Here is a 26,995-nt window from a genome sequence, read left to right on the forward strand (position 1 = left end):
AATTAGCATAATGGTCATTTGGACAGTGATATATTTTATATATGTCATTGGACATAAGACTGACATAACCATGTTATAAAAAAATGGCAAGGGTTTGTCATGACAGCTTATGTCCACTGATATACTATATCTCCAGGAAGAGGTTACCATTAACACTAATTTTGACAATAGCTAAAGAAGTGGCAACAAATCAGCTGTCACTTGTGGCATTCCCCAGGTTATGTAGGTACCACAAGGTGATATCAGCATACATTTTCTGTAGAATTGATCATGTAGTAAGGATAGTGCTATTCATCATCAAATACCATCTTTAAAAGTCCCTCCAGTGTCTCAAGCTCCATTTTAATAAAGGTCACATTTTCCACATTGAGATTTTCAAGGTTCAGTGTGATGCTTTCTAGAATTACATCTAAGACTTCTTCTGTCACTCCAAGCAGATCAGACTCTAGGCTAGAAATGTCCTGAAACTCCATTGCTTCATCCAACACCATATTTAAAGTGGATGTAAGATTTGTCTGGAAGCCATGAAACATGGGTATGGCCTCGAGGAAACCAATTAGCCCCTCAATAATCTTCTCGGTGCATTCTGGCACTGTGGAGCCTGTATGTGATGTGGTCCTGAGGAAGAGCGTTCAGGCAATGTGAGATGTTAACAAAGTCCATGAGTTTTGAAAGTAGCAGAGAGATGGAAGAAGCTTCTGATAGTTGAGTGAAGTGTTCTAAATCAAAAATAGTGAGATTCAAGGCTTGGAGCTCTTCTTGAATGATGGTGATGCTGAGATTTGGTGAACCAGACAACTGCTCAAGGAGATGGAAGATCCCACTGACATTGTCCATTGTATATGCAGAAGATTCTGACATGTTCCATGGTAAGAGAAGGGAAATAATATGACCAGCAACAGAGAAAGTCATATTTCTGTCAATGGGCATCATGGTGAAATTGTCACCTTCTCCCACTGCCATCATTTCTTCAAGTAAAGACAACATCTGGAAAATCTGTGACGCTCCAGACAGACAGTCCTGACCACTATCTGCACACAGTGCAGGCTGAGTTATACGCACACAGAGACTAAAAGAATTATTAATTAAGAAGTATTAATAGTTTACCTCTGAAATGTGAGCTGGTCAGGTGTCCCTGAGAAGATCTGGATGAGTATTGGGACAAATTTGGTTAAAGCGTGAGCAGATTCAGGGGTCAAACCCATTCCCTGGTTGTCCATGAGGAATGGGAGAATGAAATCCAGGAAACCGGCAAGCTGTGGCACAACATAATGAATTAAAATGAAAAAAAATTGTGTATATCCTGTAAATAAATACTGTATTATACTGTGTTTTGCGCCATAGCACTCTCGAAGGCTCAATTCTGATTGGTCAGAAGGTGTTTATTAATTTTCTATAACAGCAGCTCCGACAGTAGTACAGGTTTATATTAATGCGCTCGTTCTAATACGTTATAGTTTCTATAGCAACAGCTCATGCACAGGGACGTGTAGGGTGGACGCAACATTTAATCATTGATATGGTGGAGTTTTCTGTAAGGAGATGTTTATTTAACACTTATGGAAGGAGTCTCCAGGGTCAGCGCGTTGTAACAGTCAGAGGTAAAGCTGTAACTTTAAGTTTTTCGGAAATAATTCACTTTACTGTGGTAACAGTAACTCCACTCCATCACACCACCCTGTTGTTGATTATTTTCCTATAACAGCATCCCCCCAATTTTTATAATTCCTTACATATCATCATGTTGCATACAAGGGTTTTAGAACTTTTCAGAGTTTAAGTGATATATTTCATGGTGAATCTGCCAACAAAAATATTTCGTTAACCCATGTGATGGAATTACATGGTTCCCTTTCGATACTACACTCGTACTGCGTCGCTAGACGCTATGGGGAAAACTCCTTTTTCTCCAATGACTGAAGCCTTTATAATCACGCAGTGAAACTGCACGGCCATTGGTTCGGGCAGTGCAATAAAGCGAACCAATGGCTCGGCAGCGGAACTGCACGTGCCTATGGCAAGGAAGCCCGCCAGAATGGGAGGAGCCATCTGGCTATATAAGCGGGCATTGCGCCATAGGATCTCAGATCAATTCTCCTTCAGCGACGAAAAGCATCTCTATGCTGCGCTACGAGACTGAAGCCGCTCGCCGTTGACATGCCTCGCTGCGAACAGAGCTACTCGCTGGCGCCATCCCACTGTTCTCGCCGAGCTTCGAGCCGCCGTTCAGCGCCTGGCGCCAATACCAGATCGTCCCCTGCCGCCATCCGGCGAGCTAAAAAAGCGCTAAGAGCGAAAGAGCTAAAAGAGCAAGAAAGCTAAAAGAGCCTTTTTTCTCTAAAAGACCTTTTTTTCTCTAAAAGAGCAAGCGGCGTTGATATAATGCCTCGCCGTCATTGCAGCTCTTGCAGCTCCGCCCTGCACGCTAACAACGGCCACTCAGAGTGCATTTCCTGCCTGGGCCGTCCCCATGCGGAAGCCGCTCTGACGGAGATGGAATGCTCGCATTGTGTGAGCATGAGTCTCTCCGCTCGGATCGCTTTCTTTTCTGCTTCTTCGGGCTGTCCCTGGCTCCTCGCACTTCTACGAAGTGCATAGATGCGGCTCTCTCCCCTCTGAGACAGAAAGGAATCCGCATTCTGAATTACCTCGACGACTGGCTCATCTTAGCCCGGTCAGAGGCCGAGCTAGTGTCTCACAGATCCCTCCTCCTCAGCCACTTGGAGTGCCTAGGACTCAGGGTCAACTTTGCCAAGAGCTCGCTGTTCCCCAGCCAATGAACTTCGTTCCTGGGGGCAGTTTTTGACTCAGCCCGCATGAGGGCAGCAGTTGTGCCAGAACGTGCGCTAGCTATTCAGCAGCTCGTGGCTTCCTTCAAAATTGGAGCCATTTGCCCTCTCAAAACATTTCAAAAAATGCTAGGCCTCATGGTCTCTGCATCACCAGTACTACAGTTGGGCCTGCTTCATATGAGACCCCTCCAGTACTGGCTGAAACCACAAGTGCCTCCCAGTGCGTGGTGTCACGGTTGCCTTCGTATCAGGGTGACCCAGGCCTGCGGTGCAGCTCTGGCCCCCTGGAAAGACCCCCAATGGTTCAAACAGGGCATAACCATGGGCATTGTTCACAGGAGGAAGGTTGTCTCGATGGACGCTGCCAACACGGGTTGGGGAGCTCTGTGAGAGGGCAAACCGGCCATCGGCTCATGGTCGGTCGCGGAAGGTCGGCTACACATCAACTGCCGCGAGATGACGGCAGCATGTCGAGCTCTTCAGACCTTTTTGCCTGACCTGAAGGGGCACCACGTGTTAGTCCGCTCGGACAGCATGACAGTGGTTGCTTATATAAATCGCCAAGGTGGGCTCTCCTCGAAACGCCTTTTCGATAAGGTAAAGCTCCTCTTGGAGTGGGCACATCTCAATCTGCGGTCGTTGAGGGCAGCACATGTCCCTGGTGTGCTGAACCAGGGAGCAGACATGCTATCTCAGAGCAACGTCCCCTCAGAGGAGTGGATGCTCCACCTGCAGACGGTCCAGAAAATTTGGGAGGTCTTTGGCAGGGCAGAGGTCGACCTCTTCGCCTCAAAAGACAACTCTCATTGCCCAATATATTTTTCAAAGAGCAAGGATGCGTTGGCCCACGATTGGCCCAATCTTCTCCTGTATGCTTTCCCCCCGATCGCTCTGATCCCTCAGGTAATCAGACGAATCAGGGACCACAAACACAACTTTGGTTCTCAGAGCTATCTCAGCTGCTTCCAGCGTGGCCCATTCCTCTGCGGCAGGACCTTCTCTCTCAGGCGAACAGGACAATTTGGCACCCCCAACCCGAGTTGTGGGCATTACATCTTTGGGCTCTCGACGGGAATCAGTAGACCTCCCTGAAAGTGTACAAAATACTATATCACAGGCTAGAGCCCCATCCACGAGACGCCTCTATGCCCTTAAATGGTTGGTCTTCTCTGCCTGGTGCACAACCCACAGCGAAGATTCTATTTCCTGCAACATATCAGTGATATTGTCTTTCCTACAAGGGCCATTCCCCTTCCACGCTCAAGGTCTATGTGGCAGCTATAGCAGCTTCTCATGCTCCTATAGCAGGACAGTCTGTGGGTCGGAACAACTTAGTTGTTCGTTTCCTGAGGGGTTCTAGGAGGCTTAATCCGCCCGGCCCCCTACCGCCCCCGTGTGGGACATACCCACAGTACTGATTGCCCTCAAGGGGTCCCCTTTCGAGCCACTACCGTCTTTAGACCTAAAAGCCTTATCGTTAAAGACCGCCCTGTTACTGGCGTTAACATCGGTCAAACGAGTAGGTGACTTACAGGCTCTCTCGGTGAGTCCTGCCTGCCTCGAGTTTGGGCCTAACGACTCCAAGGTTGTCCTGAAGCCGAGGCATGGTTATGTTCCTAAGGTGCTCTACACCCCGTTTAGAGCACAGGTTACCACTCTCTCAGCGCTTCCTCCATCAGAAGAAGACCCGGAGTTGAGCCTCGTCTGCCCTGTCAGGGCACTGAGAATTTACATCCAGCGTTCCGCTCCATTCAGGCAGTCGGAACAACTCTTTGTGTGCTTTGCCGGCCGCACCAAAGGGTCTCCGGTCACAAAGCAGAGAATTTCTCGGTGGCTAGTTGATGCTATTGCGCTGGCATACTCCTCCCTGGGCCTCCATAGCCCCATAGGAGTTAGAGCCCACTCCACTCAGGGCGTAGCCTCGTCTTGGGCATGGTCTAGCTGGGTGTCCATGGCAGACATCTGTGCGGCATTATGACAGGCGTATTCCTAGTGCGTTCTTGGCCCTTTCTGGAAGGTACTGAGACGACATGGGATTAATTGGGAACGATTGTCCTAGGCTGGGCTGACCTCAGTGAGTTTAGCTCTCCTGTCTCCTGCGGGTCTCACCCGTCTTAACTGGTCCCTCTGATTCTTATTGCTTAAGGCCGGTTCATACCTATCGTTCCATGTTCATGGCACAGCGTGATTGTATTGGTTCCCCATAGCGTCTAGTGATGCAGTACGAGTGTAGTATTGAAAGGGAACATACTCGGTTACTAACGTAACCTCGGTTCCCTGAGATACAGGAACGAGTACTGCGTTGCAGGCCGTGCCATGACGTTACACTCTCAGAGTCATCGCTTCAGCGCAATGCCCGCTTATATAGCCAGATGGCTCCTTCCATTCTGGTGGGCTTCCTTGCCTAGGCGCGTGCAGTTCGCTTTATTGCAGTGCATGAACCAATGGCCATGCAGTTTCACTGCGTGATTGTAAAGGCTTCAGTCATCGGAGAAAAAGGAGTTTTCCCCATAGCATCTAGCGACGCGGTACTCGTTCCCATATCTCAGGGAACCGAGGTTACGTTAGTAACCGAGTACGACATGAGATCTCAGTGACTCACTGCCTGTAATGTTGTCTGACAACATTGTGAACCGCGTGACCATGACTAAACACATTTCTGCTCTCTGTAAAAGGAAAAAATAAACAGCATGGCCTCACCTGTTGTGTAACATTATCGAGGTTGTCAATATTTAGTTCTGCTGCTGTGCTGGCCCACAAACTCGAGTTTCCTGAGTGAAATGAATGTAAGAATTGTGATAAGGATTAAATCATACCGAGAGTCAAATAACATACAGAGCATATTCAAACAGGATGTTGAATTTAAAAAACAAAACAAAACAATCAAATAAATAATAAATAATAATATTTCCAAGAGGTTCAAAGTGAATTGTGGGTGTATTCTGTAAAATGACAAGGACCCCAAAGATAAAAATGAACAATAAATAATTTGCAACGAACTTGATTCAAACGTCAAATTCATTTGTCTGTTTTGTTTGTTTATTATTTAAATTTTATTTTATTTTCATTTCGTTTTGTATAACAACCCAAAAGCTTCTCAGAGGATATGAACGAGGTTAGAGGCTGTTATAAAGAAAAATGTTGAACATACAATTTATTAGAGAATTTATTTATCTATTCGAGGGTAGAATTTTTTTAACATATATGTTTTACTATCAAGATCTTAACATACCATTTCACCATTTTGGTATTTGTGATAATAAATAAATAAATAAATAAATAAATCTGATTTTAATAATGTGGTTGTATTCTTCAACATGAGAACAAAAGGCAAAATCAACTAAATTATTTTGGAAGAAAAATGCAGTGTAAATATTTATCTATCTATTTGCTTGCTTATTTGTTTGTTTGTCTGTTTGTTTGTTTGTTTGTTTGTCAGGACCATCTCAATCTCAATTTCTAACTTTTGCACTCTGCTGTATTTTATTATGTGTAACAGAACTGAGCATTTATAGGTTTATAGTGAAAGAACATGCCTTGCGTGAGGTTTAGAATATAGTTTGTGATGTTCAGTATCGAGGATATGTAGGTGTTGTCTGTGATGTTGGAAGGCAGAGAATTCTGGATTTCCTCTGTCATCGCCACAATGCTGAAACAGAAATATATTTCATTAAATTATAAAATTAAACATAAATTTAATTAAACTTAAATGTAGTAATGTTGCATTCACATCTTGCTAAATATATTGTACACAAATTCTGCTGTCATTATTAGAAAACGTTTTAAAACATTTTTCTAATTTTTGTCAAATAATAACACGTAACTTTAACCTTGCATCATAAGACTGACATAAACATGTCATGAGCTTGTAATGGCAGCTAATGCCCAGCGATATACTCTATGTCGAATAGATCACTGTCCAAATTAGCATAATGGTCATTTGGACAGTGATATATTTTATATATGTCATTGGACATAAGACTGACATAACCATGTTATAAAAAAATGGCAAGGGTTTGTCATGACAGCTTATGTCCACTGATATACTATATGTCCAGGAAGAGGTTACCATTAACACTAATTTTGACAATAGCTAAAGAAGTGGCAACAAATCAGCTGTCACTTGTGGCATTCCCCAGGTTATGTAGGTACCACAAGGTGATATCAGCATACATTTTCTGTAGAATTGATCATGTAGTAAGGATAGTGGTATTCATCATCAAATACCATCTTTAAAAGTCCCTCCAGTGTCTCAAGCTCCATTTTAATAAAGGTCACATTTTCCACATTGAGATTTTCAAGGTTCAGTGTGATGCTTTCTAGAATTACTTCTAAGACTTCTTCTGTCACTCCAAGCGGATCGGACTCTAGGCTAGAAATGTTCTGAAACTCCATTGCTTCATCCAACACCATATTTAAAGTGGATGTAAGATTTGTCTGGAAGCCATGGAACATGGGTATGGCCTCGAGGAAACCAATTAACCCCTCAATAATCTTCTCGGTGCATTCTGGCACTGTGGAGCCTGTAGGTGATGTAGGGTCCTGAGGAAGAGCGTTCAGGCAATGTGAGATGTTAACAATGTCCATGAGTTTTGAAAGTAGCAGAGAGATGGAAGAAGCTTCTGATAGTTGAGTGAAGTGTTCTAAATCAAAAATAGTGAGATTCAAGGCTTGGAGCTCTTCTTGAATGATGGTGATGCTGAGATTTGGTGAACCAGACAACTGCTCAAGGAGATGGAGGACATTGTCCATTGTATATGCAGAAGATTCTGACATGTTCCATGGTAAGAGAAGGGGAATAATATGACCACCAACAGAGAAAGTCATATTTCTGTCAATGGGCATCATGGTGAAATTACCACCTTCTCCCACTGCCATCATTTCTTCAAGTAAAGATAGCATCTGGAAAATCTGTGACACTCCAGACAGACAGTCCTGACCACTATCTGCACACAGTGCAGGCTGAGTTATACACACACAGAGACTAAAAGAATTATTAATTAAGAAGTATTAATAGTTTACCTCTGAAAGGTGAGCTGGTCAGGTGTCCCTGAGAAGATCTGGATGAGTATTGGGACAAATTTGGTTAAAGCGTGAGCAGATTCAGGGGTCAAACCCATTCCCTGGTTGTCCATGAGAAATGGGAGAATGAAATCCAGGAAACCGGCAAGCTGTGGCAGAAAATAATGAGTTAAAATGACTATGAAATAAAGTTGTGTATATCCCGTGAATAAATACTTTATTATAATGTATTTTGCGCCATAGCACTCTAGAAGGCTCAATTCTGATTGGTCAGAAGGTGTTTATTAATTTTCTATAACAGCAGCTCCGACAGTAGTACAGGTTTATATTAATGCGCTCGTTCTAATACGTTATAGTTTCTATAGCAACAGCTTGTGCACAGGGACATGTAGGGTGGACGCAACATTTAATCATTGATATGGTGGAGTTTTCTGTAAGGAGATGTTTATTTAACACTTATGGAAGGAGTCTCCAGGGTCAGCGCGTTGTAACAGTCAGAGGTAAAGCTGTAACTTTAAGTTTTTCGGAAATAATTCACTTTGCTGTGGTAACAGTAACTCCACTCCATCACACCACCCTGTTGTTGATTATTTTCCTATAACAGCATCCCCCCAATTTTTATAATTCCTTACATATCATCATACTGCATACAAGAGTTTTAGAACTTTTCAGAGTTTAGATGATATATTTCATGGTGAATCTGCCAACAAAAATATTTCGTTAACCCATGTGATGGAATTACATGGTTCCCTTTCGATACTACACTCGTACTGCGTCGCTAGACGCTATGGGGAAAACTCCTTTTTCTCCGATGACTGAAGCCTTTACAATCACGCAGTGAAACTGCACGGCCATTGGTTCGTGCAGTGCAATAAAGCGAACCAATGGCTCAGCAGTGGAACTGCACGTGCCTATGGCAAGGAAGCCCACCAGAATGGGAGGAGCCACCTGGCTATATAAGCGGGCATTGCGCCATAGGATCTCAGATCAATTCTCCTTCAGCGACGAAGAGCATCTCTACGCTGAGCTACGAGACTGAAGCCGCTCGCCGTTGACATGCCTCGCTGTGGACAGAGCTACTCGCCGGCGCCATCCCACTGTTCTCGCCGAGCTTCGAGCCGCCAATACCAGCTAGTCCCCATCCGGCGAGCTAAAAAAGCGCTAAGAGCGAAAGAGCTAAAAGAGCAAGTAAGCTAAAAGAGCCTTTTTTCTCTAAAAGACCTTTTTTTCTCTAAAAGAGCAAGCGGCGTTGATATAATGCCTCGCCGTCGTTGCAGCTCGTGCAGCTCTGCCCTGCACGCTGACGACGGCCACTCAGAGTGTGTTTCCTGTGGTTTCCGGAAGCCGCTCTGACGGAGATGGAATGCTCGCATTGTGTGAGCATGAGTCTCTCCTCTCTGCGCGCTCGGATCGCTTTCTTTTCAGAAAGCGATACCGCTTCTCACGTCCCCCCGTTTTCTTCCTCCCAGGGACCTGCGAGGAAAAAATGGTGGGGTAGAGAAGCGCGGCTCAGATCCCGCGTGCCTCGCTCTCGCCGTGTAGAGAGGATTCTCCCGTGTTCTTTGAGCACCCGGACCAGCGTCCTTCGGCTGATGCGAGCGACATGGTTTCATTTGGCGCGATAGAGGACGCATACTTTCACATCCAGATAGCCCCCCAACACAGACAATTCTTGAGATTCGCCTTCGAGGGAGTGGCTTATCAATACACGGTCCTGCCCTTCCGGCTGTCCCTGGCTCCTCGCACTTTTACGAAGTGCATAGATGCGGCTCTCTCCCCTCTGAGACAGAAAGGAATCCGCATTCCTCGATGACTGGCTCATCTTAGCCCAGTCAGAGGCCGAGCTAGTGTGCCTCCTCAGCCACTTGGAGTGCCTAGGACTCAGGGTCAACTTTGCCAAGAGCTCGCTGTTCCCCAGCCAATGAACTTCGTTCCTGGGGCAGTTTTTGACTCAGCCCGCATGAGGGCAGCAGTCGTGCCAGAACGTGCGCTAGCTATTCAGCAGCTCGTGGCTTCCCTCAAAATTGGAGCCATTTGCCCTCTCAAAACTTTTCAAAGGATGCATGGTCTCTGCATCACCAGTACTACGGTTGGGCCTGCTTCGTATGAGACCCCTCCAGTACTGGCTGAAACCACAAGTGCCGCCCAGTGTGTGGTGTCACTGTTGCCTTCGTATCTGGGTGACCCAGGCCTGCGTTGCGGCTCTGGCCCCCTGGAAGGACCCCCAATGGTTCAAACAGGGCATAACCATGGGCATTGTTCACAGGAGGAAGGTTGTCTCGACGGACGCTGCCAACATGGGTTGGGGAGCTCTGTGAGAGGGCAAACCAGCCTTCGGCGCATGGTCGGTCGCGGAACGTCGGCTACACATCAACTGCCGCGAGATGACGGCAGCATGTCGAGCTCTTCAGACCTTTTTGCCTGACCTGAAGGGGCACCACGTGTTAGTCCGCTCGGACAGCATGACAGCGGTCGCTTATAAGGTGGGCTCTCCTCGAAACGCCTTTTCGAGATGGTAAAGCGCCTCTTGGAGTGGCCACATCTCAATCTGCGGTCGTTGAGGGCAGCACTTGTCCCTGGTGTGCTGAACCAGGGAGCAGACATGCTATCTCCGAGCAACGTCCCCTCAGAGGAGTGGATGCTCCACTCGCAGACGGTCCAGAAAATTTGGGAGGTCTTTGGCACGGTAGAGGTCGACCTCTTCGCCTCAAAAGACAAAAAAGAGCAAGGATGCGTTAGCCCACGATTGGCCCAATCTTCTCCTGTATGCTTTCCCCCCGATCGCTCTGATCCCTCAGGTAATCAGACGAATCAGGGACCACAAACACAACTTTGGTTCTCAGAGCTATCTCAGCTGCTTCCAGCGTGGCCCATTCCTCTGAGGCAGGACCTTCTCTCTCAGGCAACCAGGACAATTTGGCACCCCCAACCCAATGCCCAACCCGAGTTGTGGGCATTACATCTTTGGGCTCTCGACGGGAATCAGTAGACCTCCCTGAAAGTGTACAAAATACTATATCACAGGCTAGAGCCCCATCCATGAGACGCCTCTATGCCCTTAAATGGTTGGTCTTCTCTGCCTGGTGCACAACCCACAGCGAAGATTCTATTTCCTGCAACATATCAGTGATATTGTCTTTCCTACAAGGGCCATTCCCCTTCCACGCTCAAGGTCTATGTGGCAGCTATAGCAGCTTCTCATGCTCCTATAGTAGGACAGTCTGTGGGTCGGAACAACTTAGTTGTTCGTTTCCTGAGGGGTTCTAGGAGGCTTAATCCGCCCGGCCCCCTACCGCCCCCGTGTGGGACCTACCCACAGTACTGATTGCCCTCAAGGGGTCCCCTTTCGAGCCACTACAGTCTTTAGACCTAAAAGCCTTATCGTTAAAGACAGCCCTGTTACTGACGTTAACATCGGTCAAACGAGTAGGTGACTTACAGGCTCTCTCGATGAGTCCTGCCTGCCTCGAGTTTGGGCCTAACGACTCCAAGGTTGTCCTGAAGCCGAGGCATGGTTATGTTCCTAAGGTGCTCTACACCCCGTTTAGAGCACAGGTTACCACTCTCTCAGCACTTCTTCCATCAGAAGAAGACCCGGAGTTGAGCCTCGTCTGCCCTGTCAGGGCACTGAGAATTTACATCGAGCGTTCCGCTCCATTCAGGCAGTCAGAACAACTCTTTGTGTGCTTTGCCGGCCGCACCAAAGGGTCTCCGGTCACAAAGCAGAGAATTTCTCGGTGGCTAGTTGATGCTATTGCGCTGGCATACTCCTCCCTGGGCCTCCATAGCCCCATAGGAGTTAGAGCCCACTCCACTCAGGGCGTAGCCTCGTCTTGGGCATGGTCTAGCTGGGTGTCCATGGCAGACATCTGTGCGGCATTATGACAGGCGTATTCCTAGTGCGTTCTTGGCCCTTTCTGGAAGGTACTGAGACGACATGGGATTAATTGGGAACGATTGTCCTAGGCTGGGCTGACCTCAGTGAGTTTAGCTCTCCTGTCTCCTGCGGGTCTCACCCGTCTTAACTGGTCCCTCTGAGTCTTATTGCTTAAGGCCGGTTCATACCTATCGTTCCATGTTCATGGCACAGCGTGATTGTATTGGTTCCCCATAGCATCTAGTGATGCAGTACGAGTGTAGTATTGAAAGGGAACATATTCAGTTACTAACGTAACCTCGGTTCCCTGAGATACAGTAACGAGTACTGCGTTGCAGGCTGTGCCATGACGTTACACTCTCAGAGTCATCGCTTCAGCGCAATGCCCGCTTATATAGCCAGATGGCTCCTTCCATTCTGGTGGGCTTCCTTGCCTAGGCACGTGCAGTTCGCTTTATTGCACTGCATGAACCAATGGCCGTGCAGTTTCACTGCGTGATTGTAAAGGCTTCAGTCATCGGAGAAAAAGGAGTTTTCCCCATAGCGTCTAGCGACGCAGTACTCGTTCCCATATCTCAGGGAACCGAGGTTACGTTAGTAACCGAGTACGACATGAGATCTCAGTGACTCACTGCCAGTAATGTTGTCTGACAACATTGTGAACCGCGTGACCATGACTAAACACATTTCTGCTCTCTGTAAAAGAAAAAAATAAACAGCATGGCCTCACCTGTTGTGTAACATTATCGAGGTTGTCAATATTTAGTTCTGCTGCTGTGCTGGCCCACAAACTCGAGTTTCCTGAGTGAAATGAATGTAAGAATTGTGATAAGGATTAAATCATACCGAGAGTCAAATAACATACAGAGCATATTCAAATAGGATGTTGAATTTAAAAAACAAAACAAAACAATCAAATAAATAATAATATTTCCAAGAGGTTCAAAGTGAATTGTGAGTGTATTCTGTAAAATGACAACGACCCAAAAGATAAAAATTAACAATAAATAATTTGCAACGAACTTGATTCAAACGTCAAATTCGTCTGTTTTGTTTGTTTATTATTTAAATTTTATTTTGTTTTCATTTCGTTTTGTATAACAACCCAAAAGCTTCTCAGAGGATATGAACGAGGTTAGCAGCCATTATAAAGAAAAATGTTGGACGTAAAATTTATTAGAGAATTTATTTTTCTATTTGAGGGTAGAATTTTTTTAACATATATGTTTTACTATCAAGATCTTAACATACCATTTCACCATTTTGGTATTTGCGATAATAAATAAATAAATAAATAAATAAATAAATACAGAAATTAATAAATAAATAAATCTGATTGAAACCTAACACCTAAATTTTAATAATGTGGTTGTATTCTTCAACATGAGAACAAAAGGCAAAATCAACTAAATTATTTTGGAAGAAAAATGCAGTGTAAATATTTATCTATCTATTTGCTTGCTTATTTGTTTGTTTGTTTGTTTGTTTGTTTGTCAGGACCATCTCATTCTCAATTTCTAACTTTTGCACTCTGCTGTATTTCATTATGTGTAACAGAACTGAGCATTTACAGGTTTATAGTGAAAGAACATGCCTTGCGTGAGGTTTAGAATATAGTTTGTGATGTTCAGTATCGAGGATATGTAGGTGTTGTCTGTGATGTTGGAAGGCAGAGAATTCTGGATTTCCTCTGTCATCGCCACAATGCTGAAACAGAAATATATTTCATTAAATTATAAAAGTAAACATAAATTTAATTAAACTTAAATGTAGTAATGTTGCATTCACATCTTGCTAAATATATTGTACACAAATTCTGCTGTCATTATTAGAAAACGTTTTAAAACATTTTTCTAATTTTTGTCAAATAATAACACGTAACTTTAACCTTGCATCATAAGACTGACATAACCATGTCATAAACATGTCATTAAACATGTCATGAGCTTGTAATGACAGCTAATGCCCAGCGATACACTCTATGTCGAATAGATCACTGTCCAAATTAGCATAATGGTCATTTGGACAGTGATATATTGTATATATGTCATTGGACATAAGACTGACATAACCATGTTATAAAAAAATGGCAAGGGTTTGTCATGACAGCTTATGTCCACTGATATACTATATCTCCAGGAAGAGGTTACCATTAACACTAATTTTGACAATAGCTAAAGAAGTGGCAACAAATCAGCTGTCACTTGTGGCATTCCCCAGGTTATGTAGGTACCACAAGGTGATATCAGCATACATTTTCTGTAGAATTGATCATGTAGTAAGGATAGTGCTATTCATCATCAAATACCATCTTTAAAAGTCCCTCCAGTGTCTCAAGCTCCATTTTAATAAAGGTCACATTTTCCACATTGAGATTTTCAAGGTTCAGTGTGATGCTTTCTAGAATTACATCTAAGACTTCTTCTGTCACTCCAAGCGGATCGGACTCTAGGCTAGAAATGTTCTGAAACTCCATTGCTTCATCCAACACCATATTTAAAGTGGATGTAAGATTTGTCTGGAAGCCATGGAACATGGGTATGGCCTCGAGGAAACCAATTAGCCCCTCAATAACCTTCTCGGTGCATTCTGGCACTGTGGAGCCTGTATGTGATGTAGGGTCCTGAGAAAGAGCGTTCAGGCAATGTGAGATGTTAACAAAGTCCATGAGTTTTGAAAGTAGCAGAGAGATGGAAGAAGCTTCTGATAGTTGAGTGAAGTGTTCTAAATCAAAAATAGTGAGATTCAAGGCTTGGAGCTCTTCTTGAATGATGGTGATGCTGAGATTTGGTGAACCAGACAACTGCTCAAGGAGATGGAAGATCCCACTGACATTGTCCATTGTATATGCAGAAGATTCTGACATGTTCCATGGTAAGAGAAGGGGAATAATATGACCAGCAACAGAGAAAGTCATATTTCTGTCAATGGGCATCATGGTGAAATTACCACCTTCTCCCACTGCCATCATTTCTTCAAGTAAAGACAACATCTGGAAAATCTGTGACAATCCAGACAGACAGTCCTGACCACTATCTGCACACAGTGCAGGCTGAGTTATACGCACACAGAGACTAAAAGAATTATTAATTAAGAAGTATTAATAGTTTACCTCTGAAATGTGAGCTGGTCAGGTGTCCCTGAGAAGATCTGGATGAGTATTGGGACAAATTTGGTTAAAGCGTGAGCAGATTCAGGGGTCAAACCCATTCCCTGGTTGTCCATGAGGAATGGGAGAATGAAATCCAGGAAACCGGCAAGCTGTGGCACAAAATAATGAATTAAAATGAAAAAAAATTGTGTATATCCTGTAAATAAATACTGTATTATACTGTGTTTTGCGCCATAGCACTCTCGAAGGCTCAATTCTGATTGGTCAGAAGGTGTTTATTAATTTTCTATAACAGCAGCTCCGACAGTAGTACAGGTTTATATTAATGCGCTCGTTCTAATACGTTATCGTTTCTATAGCAACAGCTCATGCACAGGGAACGTGTAGGGTGGACGCAACATTTAATCATTGATATGGTGGAGTTTTCTGTAAGGAGATGTTTATTTAACACTTATGGAAGGAGTCTCCAGGGTCAGCGCGTTGTAACAGTCAGAGGTAAAGCTGTAACTTTAAGTTTTTCGGAAATAATTCACTTTGCTGTGGTAACAATAACTCCACTCCATCACACCACCCTGTTGTTGATTATTTTCCTATAACAGCATCCCCCCAATTTTTATAATTCCTTACATATCATCATATTGCATACAAGGGTTTTAGAACTTTTCAGAGTTTAAGTGATATATTTCATGGTGAATCTGCCAACAAAAATATTTCGTTAACCCATGTGATGGAATTACATGGTTCCCTTTCGATACTACACTCGTACTGCGTCGCTAGACGCTATGGGGAAAACTCCTTTTTCTCCGATGACTGAAGCCTTTACAATCACGCAGTGAAACTGCACGGCCATTGGTTCGGGCAGTGCAATAAAGCGAACCAATGGCTCGGCAGCGGAACTGCACGTGCCTATGGCAAGGAAGCCCGCCAGAATGGGAGGAGCCATCTGGCTATATAAGCGGGCATTGCGCCATAGGATCTCAGATCAATTCTCCTTCAGCGACGAAAAGCATCTCTACGCTGTGCTACGAGACTGAAGCCGCTCGCCGTTGACATGCCTCGCTGCGGACAGAGCTACTCGCTGGCGCCATCCCACTGTTCTCGCCGAGCTTCGAGCCGCCGTTCAGCGCCTGGCGCCGATACCAGATCGTCCCCTGCCGCCATCCGGCGAGCTCAAAAAGCGCTAAGAGCGAAAGAGCTAAAAGAGCAAGAAAGCTAAAAGAGCCTTTTTTCTCTAAAAGACCTTTTTTTCTCTAAAAGAGCAAGCGGCGTTGATATAATGCCTCGCCGTCGTTGCAGCTCTTGCAGCTCCGCCCTGCACGCTAACAACGGCCACTCAGAGTGCGTTTCCTGCCTGGGCCGTACCCATGCGGAAGCCGCTCTGACGGAGATGGAATGCTCGCATTGTGTGAGCATGAGTCTCTCCGCTCGGATCGCTTTCTTTTCAGCTTCTTCGGGCTGTCCCTGGCTTCTCGCACTTTTACGAAGTGCATAGATGCGGCTCTCTCCCCTCTGAGACAGAAAGGAATCCGCATTCTGAATTACCTCGACGACTGGCTCATCTTAGCCCGGTCAGAGGCTGAGCTAGTGTCTCACAGATCCCTCCTCCTCAGCCACTTGGAGTGCCTAGGACTCCGGGTCAACTTTGCCAAGAGCTCGCTGTTCCCCAGCCAATGAACTTCGTTCCTGGGGGCAGTTTTTGACTCAGCCCGCATGAGGGCAGCAGTCGTGCCAGAACGTGCGCTAGCTATTCAGCAGCTCGTGGCTTCCTTCAAAATTGGAGCCATTTGCCCTCTCAAAACATTTCAAAGGATGCTAGGCCTCATGGTCTCTGCATCACCAGTACTACAGTTGGGCCTGCTTCATATGAGACCCCTCCAGTACTGGCTGAAACCACAAGTGCCTCCCAGTGCGTGGTGTCACGGTTGCCTTCGTATCAGGGTGACCCAGGCCTGCGGTGCAGCTCTGGCCCCCTGGAAAGACCCCCAATGGTTCAAACAGGGCATAACCATGGGCATTGTTCACAGGAGGAAGGTTGTCTCGATGGACGCTGCCAACACGGGTTGGGGAGCTCTGTGAGAGGGCAAACCGGCCTTCGGCTCATGGTCGGTCGCGGAAGGTCGGCTACACATCAACTGCCGCGAGATGACGGCAGCATGTCGAGCTCTTCAGACCTTTTTGCCTGACCTGAAGGGGCACCACGTGTTAGTCCGCTCGGACAGCATGACAGTGGTTGCTTATATAAATCGTCAAGGTGGGCTCTCCTCGAAATGCCTTTTCGATAAGGTAAAGCTCCTCTTGGAGTGGGCACATCTCAATCTGCGGTCGTTGAGGGCAGCACATGTCCCTGGTGTGCTGAACCAGGGAGCAGACATGCTATCTCAGAGCAACGTCCCCTCAGAGGAGTGGATGCTCCACCTGCAGACGGTCCAGAAAATTTGGGAGGTCTTTGGCAGGGCAGAGGTCGACCTCTTCGCCTCAAAAGACAACTCTCATTGCCCAATATATTTTTCAAAGAGCAAGGATGCGTTGGCCCACGATTGGCCCAATCTTCTCCTGTATGCTTTCCCCCCGATCGCTCTGATCCCTCAGGTAATCAGACGAATCAGGGACCACAAACACAACTTTGGTTCTCAGAGCTATCTCAGCTGCTTCCAGCGTGGCCCATTCCTCTGCGGCAGGACCTTCTCTCTCAGGCGAACAGGACAATTTGGCACCCCCAACCCGAGTTGTGGGCATTACATCTTTGGGCTCTCGACGGGAATCAGTAGACCTCCCTGAAAGTGTACAAAATACTATATCACAGGCTAGAGCCCCATCCACGAGACGCCTCTATGCCCTTAAATGGTTGGTCTTCTCTGCCTGGTGCACAACCCACAGCGAAGATTCTATTTCCTGCAACATATCAGTGATATTGTCTTTCCTACAAGGGCCATTCCCCTTCCACGCTCAAGGTCTATGTGGCAGCTATAGCAGCTTCTCATGCTCCTATAGCAGGACAGTCTTTGGGTCGGAACAACTTAGTTGTTTGTTTCCTGAGGGGTTCTAGGAGGCTTAATCCGCCCGGCCCCCTACCGCCCCGTGTGGGACCTACCCACAGTACTGATTGCCCTCAAGGGGTCCCCTTTCGAGCCACTACAGTCTTTAGACCTAAAAGCCTTATCGTTAAAGACCGCCCTGTTACTGGCGTTAACATCGGTCAAACGAGTAGGTGACTTACAGGCTCTCTCGGTGAGTCCTGCCTGCCTCGAGTTTGGGCCTAACGACTCCAAGGTTGTCCTGAAGCCGAGGCATGGTTATGTTCCTAAGGTGCTCTACACCCCGTTTAGAGCACAGGTTACCACTCTCTCAGCACTTCTTCCATCAGAAGAAGACCCGGAGTTGAGCCTCGTCTGCCCTGTCAGGGCACTGAGAATTTACATCGAGCGTTCCGCTCCATTCAGGCAGTCAGAACAACTCTTTGTGTGCTTTGCCGGCCGCACCAAAGGGTCTCCGGTCACAAAGCAGAGAATTTCTCGGTGGCTAGTTGATGCTATTGCGCTGGCATACTCCTCCCTGGGCCTCCATAGCCCCATAGGAGTTAGAGCCCACTCCACTCAGGGCGTAGCCTCGTCTTGGGCATGGTCTAGCTGGGTGTCCATGGCAGACATCTGTGCGGCATTATGACAGGCGTATTCCTAGTGCGTTCTTGGCCCTTTCTGGAAGGTACTGAGACGACATGGGATTAATTGGGAACGATTGTCCTAGGCTGGGCTGACCTCAGTGAGTTTAGCTCTCCTGTCTCCTGCGGGTCTCACCCGTCTTAACTGGTCCCTCTGAGTCTTATTGCTTAAGGCCGGTTCATACCTATCGTTCCATGTTCATGGCACAGCGTGATTGTATTGGTTCCCCATAGCATCTAGTGATGCAGTACGAGTGTAGTATTGAAAGGGAACATATTCAGTTACTAACGTAACCTCGGTTCCCTGAGATACAGTAACGAGTACTGCGTTGCAGGCCGTGCCATGACGTTACACTCTCAGAGTCATCGCTTCAGCACAATGCCCGCTTATATAGCCAGATGGCTCCTTCCATTCTGGTGGGCTTCCTTGCCTAGGCACGTGCAGTTCGCTTTATTGCACTGCATGAACCAATGGCCGTGCAGTTTCACTTCAGTCATCGGAGAAAAAGGAGTTTTCCCCATAGCGTCTAGCGACGCAGTACTCGTTCCCATATCTCAGGGAACCGAGGTTACGTTAGTAACCGAGTACGACATGAGATCTCAGTGACTCACTGCCAGTAATGTTGTCTGACAACATTGTGAACCGCGTGACCATGACTAAACACATTTCTGCTCTCTGTAAAAGGAAAAAATAAACAGCATGGCCTCACCTGTTGTGTAACATTATCGAGGTTGTCAATATTTAGTTCTGCTGCTGTGCTGGCCCACAAACTCGAGTTTCCTGAGTGAAATGAATGTAAGATTTGTGATAAGGATTAAATCATACCGAGAGTCAAATAACATACAGAGCATATTCAAACAGGATGTTGAATTTAAAAAACAAAACAAATAATCAAATAAATGATAAATAATAATAATATTTCCAAGAGGTTCAAAGTGAATTGTGGGTGTATTCTGTAAAATGACAGCGACCCAAAATATAAAAATTAACAATAAATAATTTGCAACGAACTTGATTCAAACGTCAAATTCATTTATCTGTTTGTTTTGTTTGTTTATTATTTAAATTTTATTTTATTTTCATTTCTATTTGTATAAAAACCCAAAAGCTTCTCAGAGGACATGAACGAGGTTAGAGGCCGTTATAAAGAAAAATGTTGAACATACAATTTATTAGAGAATTTATTTATCTATTTGAGGGTAGAATTTTTTTAACATATATGTTTTACTATCAAGATCTTAATATACCATTTCACCATTTTGATATTTGCGATAATAAATAAATAAATAAATACATCTGATTGAAACCTAATGTCTAAATTTTAATAATGTGGTTGTATTCTTCAACATGAGAACAAAAGGCAAAATCAACTAAATTATTTTGGAAGAAAAATGCAGTGTAAATACAGTATTTATCTATCTATTTGCTTGCTTATTTATTTATTTGTTTGTTTGTTTGTTTGTTTGTTACTACTTGGGACCATTTTGGTATTTGCGATAATAAAGGAACATCTGCAATGAAACCTAACACACTCCATTTTCACTGCACTATTCATATTGTCCTCTGCACTCTGCTGTATTTTATTATGAGTAACAGAACTGAGCATTTACAGGTTTATAGTGAAAGAACATGCCTTGCGTGAGGTTTAGAATATAGTTTGTGATGTTCAGTATCGAGGATATGTAGGTGTTGTCTGTGATGTTGGAAGGCAGAGAATTCTGGATTTCCTCTGTCATCGCCACAATGCTGAAACAGAAATATATTTCATTAAATTATAAAATTAAACATAAATTTAATTAAACTTAAATGTAGTAATGTTGCATTCACATCTTGCTAAATATATTGTACACAAATTCTGCTGTCATTATTAGAAAACGTTTTAAAACATTTTTCTAATTTTTGTCAAATAATAACACGTAACTTTAACCTTGCATCATAAGACTGACATAACCATGTCATAAACATGTCATTAAACATGTCATGAGCTTGTAATGACAGCTAATGCCCAGCGATATACTCTATGTCGAATAGATCACTGTCCAAATTAGCATAATGGTCATTTGGACAGTGATATATTTTATATATGTCATTGGACATAAGACTGACATAACCATGTTATAAAAAATGGCAAGGGTTTGTCATGACAGCTTATGTCCACTGATATACTATATGTCCAGGAAGACATATTAAATTAACACTAATTTTGACAATAGCTATCATGTTTCATGCCATGACAGCTTATAACACATTCATTGATTTATGACAAATATTATAATATGTACTTCATGACAACTGTCATAGCAATTAACAACATCTTATGTCACATGGTAAAATTTGTAAATGGTGCTGTAAATAACATGTATTATGGCAAATATTATGATTGTTCCTTCATGATGCTGTCAGAGACTTGTCATAAACATGTCATAAACATAGAATAGAGTTTATAGCCATCTATTCCAACCACAACTATCATGTATAATAAGAAACTATAAACAATGCACACTGCATAAGTCTCACTCGTGACAGCTACAATGGCAGTTGATTATTTCATAAGATGTTTTGAACATTCCAGGCGTTATAAAGGAGCTGTCATAAAGTCAGGCACAGAATAAGCTAACTAAAGCGCAATTAGTCATAATTACAATGTGACAGGCTGTCATGGCAACAAATAATATGGCAGTTAACACTGCAGTTACTAATAATAGTAACATGATTCTGTTATGTGAACAAACATTAATTAAAATAACAAATCATGACAGTTTATGTTTATGACCCAATTATTTTTATGACCCAATTATTTTTATGACCCAATTATGTCAGTCTTATGATTCAGGGTTCGGTAAAGTCTAACTGCTGGCTGTTCCAATGAAATGAAAGTCAATAACTTTTAGCAAGTTATGGGGTCAAAAGAAGGAAATGCCTCCATGACAGCATACTGTATGACAATTGCTATAATATGTTTATGACATGGTTATGTCAGTCTTATGATGCACAGTTCAAGTAAATTCTTACAACTAGCCATTACTTATGAAATGAAAGTCAACAACTTTTAGCAAATACCTGGGGTCTAACTAAGATATAGCCACCATTTGTAAGTCTTAAATCTTTAAACACTTTTCAGGTAAATGAAGTATCAGGAAATATTTCCTTGGTCAAAACATTTCATTAAAACTAAAATTAGCTTGTAATGTTTTTTCAAGCAGACTAATCAATTTACTTACATTTCATTCCACTGAGTAGGTCCACCTGGCTTTGAGATAGTGTTTATATATGATATGAGGCTCTGGATGCCAGGAGTCAACACTTCAGCAGAGTCTGGAGCAATGGCACTGATAAAGCTTTCTGTCTCGTGTGCAATTTCTATCATGAGCTGCTGAGCTTGAGCATAGGTGATATTAGGGGTCAGCAGCAGTTCAAGTGAGTTGTAGAGAAGTTCAACGATATCATCATCTGTGTATGTCGTATCAGTGTAATTGAACATATTCTCCAAGGTCACTCTTACAGAATCCATGATGGCTTCAGTGAAGTTTTTACTCTGGAGACCAGTGTCTGTTTGGCCTAGCTGCAAGGCGTAGTTCAGAGATTGTAAGATTTGCTCAGATTTGTTGATAAAGACCTGCTCCTCTGGAGAAAGCAGTGGAGCCAAGGCCTGAATCAGGTCTTCAAGGTCCATAGCTGGGGTGGTGAAATCAGTCATATTATTGTTCCACTGGAGTATTTTGCTAAAGGCAAGTGTCAGATGTGGGTTTGTGATCCAGTTTTTCGTCAAGTTGAGGTAGTTTTGGATCTCAGCCTCAATATCAGCAGGCAAACTTATGTTAGTTTGTAAACCCAAGGAATCATAAAAGGTCTGTTGAAGATCAAGGTTCATCTTTATCAACTCTAGTTGACCCTGCATTAGAAATACTATTACATTACTGATTTGATTCAGGTCTTTGCCATTTAAGTCCTGGATCTGATTAGACACCAGTGTTGAGAAATTTGATTGAGCAGCACTGATTGTGGCCATCATTTCTGTCATGTTGATGAATGGGTAAAGAATCTCTCTGAACATGCTGTCACTTGTGGCATTCTCCAGGTTATGTAGGTACCACAAGGTGATTTCTGCATACATTTTCTGAGCATAGGAGTGCTGTGTCATCAGTGTAGAATTGATCATGTAGTAAGGATAGTGGTATTCATCATCAAATACCATCTCTAAAAGTCCCTCCAGTGTCTCAAGCTCCATTTTAATCAAGGTCACATTTTCCACATTGAGATTTTCAAGGTTCAGTGTGATGCTTTCTAGAATTACTTCTAAGACTTCTTCTGTCACTCCAAGCGGATCGGACTCTAGGCTAGAAATGTTCTGAAACTCCATTGCTTCATCCAACACCATATTTAAAGTGGATGTAAGATTTGTCTGGAAGCCATGGAACATGGGTATGGCCTCGAGGAAACCAATTAGCCCCTCAATAATCTTCTCGGTGCATTCTGGCACTGTGGAGCCTGTATGTGATGTAGGGTCCTGAGAAAGAGCGTTCAGGCAATGTGAGATGTTAACAAAGTCCATGAGTTTTGAAAGTAGCAGAGAGATGGAAGAAGCTTCTGATAGTTGAGTGAAGTGTTCTAAATCAAAAATAGTGAGATTCAAGGCTTGGAGCTCTTCTTGAATGATGGTGATGCTGAGATTTGGTGAACCAGACAACTGTTCAAGGAGATGGAAGATCCCACTGACATTGTCCATTGTATATGCAGAAGATTCTGACATGTTCCATGGTAAGAGAAGGGAAATAATATGACCAGCAACAGAGAAAGTCATATTTCTGTCAACGGGCATCATGGTGAAATTGTCACCTTCTCCCACTGCCATCATTTCTTCAAGTAAAGATAGCATCTGGAAAATCTGTGACACTCCAGACAGACAGTCCTGACCACTATCTGCACACAATGCCAAATCTTCAAACAGAGCATGTGTCTGATTGAAAAAACATTCTAAATTGATCTGTTGCTCATGAGCCGAGAGTTCTCCAAGTTCACGCAAAATGGCATCCAACACTGCAAACTGTCCTTCACTGTGAAGCATCTGAATGGACTCTGGGCTCAACAGATGGAGGATGTTCATAATCACAGTTGAGTTGACTGTAGAGTTGGGTTGACTGTAGTTCAAGCCCCCTGACCAGAGATCCCCTAATTGTCCCAAGCCAAAGGCTTCCAAAGTGTCATTCAACATGGCAAGCAAGGTGTCTTCATCTAGCTCGTCAGTGTGTGAGATATTCAAGAGAAGCTGTAGGTTCTGGTTGACCAAATCAATGAGGCTCAATGAGAGGTTCTGTGGTGACCCACCAGCAAGAATATGTCCAGTGCTGTTGAGGAACTCCTGTAGATGATTCATGTAGGTGTGTGTCATGATGTCTTTCAGCAGGGACTCTGCTCCCTGGATAGGTCTAAATGCAAAAATATATTTTTTAAAAATGTCTTAATTTTGACACATCTGCGTGGCATATATACGTTACAAATTCCAATGTTGTTTAGTTATTACAACCGTAAATGTGATGATGATGCTGTTGCTGAAATACCAGAAGAAATGCTCAGAAATAAATGAAATACCAGTGCAGTATAGAAAGGCTTTAAAGTTCTCCTACCTCAGAATAGCAGCTGGATTCTCACTGATTTCGTGGAGTAGAGATCCAACCACTGGAATAAACCCCTCCCATGTAAATCCAATATTACAGACAGTATCATTTGGAGTAAAAGTGCCTGGGTAAAGGGGTAAAGGAATCATTTTTTTTTCAGCTAAATGCATAACTCACCAACCTGGCCTTAAGAAACTGAAAGCTCTTCTCACACCCTTTGGTTCACTAGATTTATCTATAAGTTTTTTTTTTCTGGTTTTTGAATAAACTGGCATTTTTATAAGATTAACAGAAGTTCATAGTGTACCTGTGTTGTGCTAAGTATACTATCAGGATGTCTCAAATACTTTGTTGTGTTACAATTCTTCTAGGTTTTGTAGCCAAGCTACAGTCAGTTCCCTCTTGTGCTTGGCATACACCACAAGGTTTTTAGCCCCAATTTTATCCCTGATCTGCCATTTCAAAATTAGGATGGGAGCTCAATCAGAACCCTATGTTCGCTAAAGAAAAATAGGTGGTGTTGGAGAGTTAAAGAGTCAACCTTAAGCTTTCCAATCTTGCTCTGGATCAGTCTCATGCCTCCCAAGATTTAAAAACATTTGATCTGTAGTGTGAGCTGCTCAACTAGGTTAGTCATTAAACTAAAGAGACAGTAACAAATTAAAAGTCTGTGCACAGTTGATGGCAGGGATGGAAGACAGGCTTGTAGAGCTCTGGTAAATGCATGAGTGCCTTTATAACAATCATGTAAAATTGACTATAACCAGTCTGGCAAAGAGAAGATTGTGGTTCTTGTCTGTGTACATGGAATATATACACAGTGTATATTAAAGTAATTAAAGTACACATCAAAGAACAGCAAGATGAAATATGTCTAGCTTCAGGCTTGTTTATGTAGGTAACGTGATCACAGGATTGTGTCACGATTTTTTTTTTGTGCTGTTGCATTGCCTTGCTGTGAGAAAACTTGTTATGTGCATGATACTCTGCTTTTGCCTTGATGTCTTTGCCGTCTGATCCAGGATAGCTGGACAGTATGGTGAATTTTCCTCACTACCACATCTGCAAAACCTGGAAATTAACTGCAGTGTGGAAACAGGTGTCTGTGAGCTGGGAAAATTACCAAACTGTGTCAGACTCCATCCAGCCAAACTGGGGGACATGATATTTATTTGGAGCTGCTGTCTGTTTTTAAAATATGTTAATATTTTATAAGAAGTGTTGTGTATGCTCAGCTTTGGTAAGACCAGCTACAAATAAGTAAAAAGGTGTGATGTTGAATAGTGGCTATACATACTGCTGAAATTGTTAGTGCCTTAAACTCTCAGGAGCCATCAGCTGGTCTAGATTTACATTCTGCTCTCTCAAATCTATAATACTTTTAGTTACTGAATAATGCTTTAGGATGAATCTTTGTAATTGAAGGGATTAAAAGTACAATGTGTGAGTTCGTTCCAAAGGATCACTCACAGTTTGGTGGTGCGGTGATATTAGGTTGGAAGGTCATGATCCAATATGCCAGCTGGAAGTACGGCTCCATGATTGACCACTGACTGCTGTTCTGAAGTACTGGCCCCACCATCGCAAACTCCTCCAAACCGCTGGAAGGCAAACAGCAGAATGGCATATAGTGCTGATAAATGACACATATTGCAACAAAATTGAAAGAGTCTTAACAGCAAAATTGTCCAGTACTTCACCACAGCGGTCTTTCTGACCTGTTTAGAAGAATCTCAGACCAGTCGACAGTTGAGTTGTGTGGGATTTGACTGAAAAATTTGTCTTGGATGAGCTCAACAACCTCCTTGAGGGAGTCACTGAACTGTAGTGCAGTGCTGTATAACCTGTGCCATTCAGTCAGGATCATAGCAGGTGTGACATTGTACACCAAAGTGCCTTCAAACACACTGGATATTTGATTCAGCTGCAAGTTAAATAAATAAGAAAAGTAAAACTCAGACAGCAGTAAATATACAGGCCAGATCATGCACATTACAATGAAACTAGTCTTCGAAAAAGGAATTTTGTGTTTATTCAGTTAATGGAAGATTTAATAATATAAACACAGGTTTAAAGAAGGTGTAAGGTTACAGAAATGATGTTCCTGAAATGTTCTGCAAGCATGATGTGATAATTCTTTGCATTTAAAATAGTCTTAGTTGTTTACACACCAATCCAACTAAACTAACATTGTGGAAACACAGGTGTGGAAAAAAATGATGGAAAAATGTTGTAAGCAAGGTTGTAGGAATGTTTATAAATGCTGTAAACCTAAAACCTCCAAGAAAACTTGACAGATTCAACATTGTAAGAACCTGAAGTTCCTAGATACATAAGTTCTAGGAATGAAGAGTTCACATAAAATCAAGATTAAATGTTCTAGGAACTTAAAATCCAAGAACCATGATGTTCAAAAATGTTCTGCTAGACTAGTCTTTCCCAAATCCTTCACTTAGAAGCCTCGGTAGTGAGTTCCACTTTTCCCCCACAATACAATCACTGAATCATTGTGCATGGTCAAAATTCAGCTCAGGAAACCTACCTTTTGTGGACGTTTTTGTGGGACAATTAAGTTAAAGTCTTGATGCTTTGCTACAGTTTAGAAAGTTAAGTTTAAATCCAAGCAATTTGCCACTTTAAGGCCTTTGAGTACAGCCCTAACCCTCAGCTGTACATCTCATTAGATAAAAGTGTCAGCCAAATGAAGAAACAAAAACAAAAGTTTGTATATTATTCACTGTATGTACCTTCTGCCCCACATCCAACCAGAGTGTCTTGTTATCCACTGCTGTTTCATTCTGAATGAGAGACACGATGGACACCTGGAGAGTCTCTGGATTGTGCAGCAGTGGTTGGACATAGGCTGCAAAACAGACAGTATAATCATACACACTATCTGAACATAGAAATGATATTTA

The 26,995-nt window shown here is 43.4% G+C and overlaps 1 protein-coding gene across 2 annotated transcripts in view; it reads right to left on the bottom strand.

Moving 5' to 3' along the window:
- abca12 (ATP-binding cassette, sub-family A (ABC1), member 12) overlaps positions 1 to 26,995 on the bottom strand; it is a 125,125-nt gene that overhangs the window by 71,751 nt on the left and 26,379 nt on the right. For both annotated transcript variants that reach the window (XM_034304457.2, XM_053234053.1), the window contains 14 exons: positions 26,825 to 26,940; positions 25,796 to 26,001; positions 25,548 to 25,678; positions 24,087 to 24,201; positions 21,684 to 23,888; positions 20,096 to 20,208; positions 19,172 to 19,242; positions 14,804 to 14,952; positions 13,286 to 13,398; positions 12,422 to 12,492; positions 7,815 to 7,963; positions 6,329 to 6,441; positions 5,493 to 5,563; positions 1,108 to 1,256 (listed from right to left, as the gene is read on the bottom strand). In XM_034304457.2, coding sequence (XP_034160348.2) covers positions 1,108 to 1,256; positions 5,493 to 5,563; positions 6,329 to 6,441; positions 7,815 to 7,963; positions 12,422 to 12,492; positions 13,286 to 13,398; positions 14,804 to 14,952; positions 19,172 to 19,242; positions 20,096 to 20,208; positions 21,684 to 23,888; positions 24,087 to 24,201; positions 25,548 to 25,678; positions 25,796 to 26,001; positions 26,825 to 26,940 — 3,772 coding nt within the window. The remainder of the gene's footprint in view (positions 1 to 1,107; positions 1,257 to 5,492; positions 5,564 to 6,328; positions 6,442 to 7,814; positions 7,964 to 12,421; positions 12,493 to 13,285; positions 13,399 to 14,803; positions 14,953 to 19,171; positions 19,243 to 20,095; positions 20,209 to 21,683; positions 23,889 to 24,086; positions 24,202 to 25,547; positions 25,679 to 25,795; positions 26,002 to 26,824; positions 26,941 to 26,995) is intronic.

This window comes from Pangasianodon hypophthalmus, chromosome 5 (assembly GCF_027358585.1).
Source record: "Pangasianodon hypophthalmus isolate fPanHyp1 chromosome 5, fPanHyp1.pri, whole genome shotgun sequence".
Lineage (NCBI taxonomy): Eukaryota > Metazoa > Chordata > Actinopteri > Siluriformes > Pangasiidae > Pangasianodon > Pangasianodon hypophthalmus.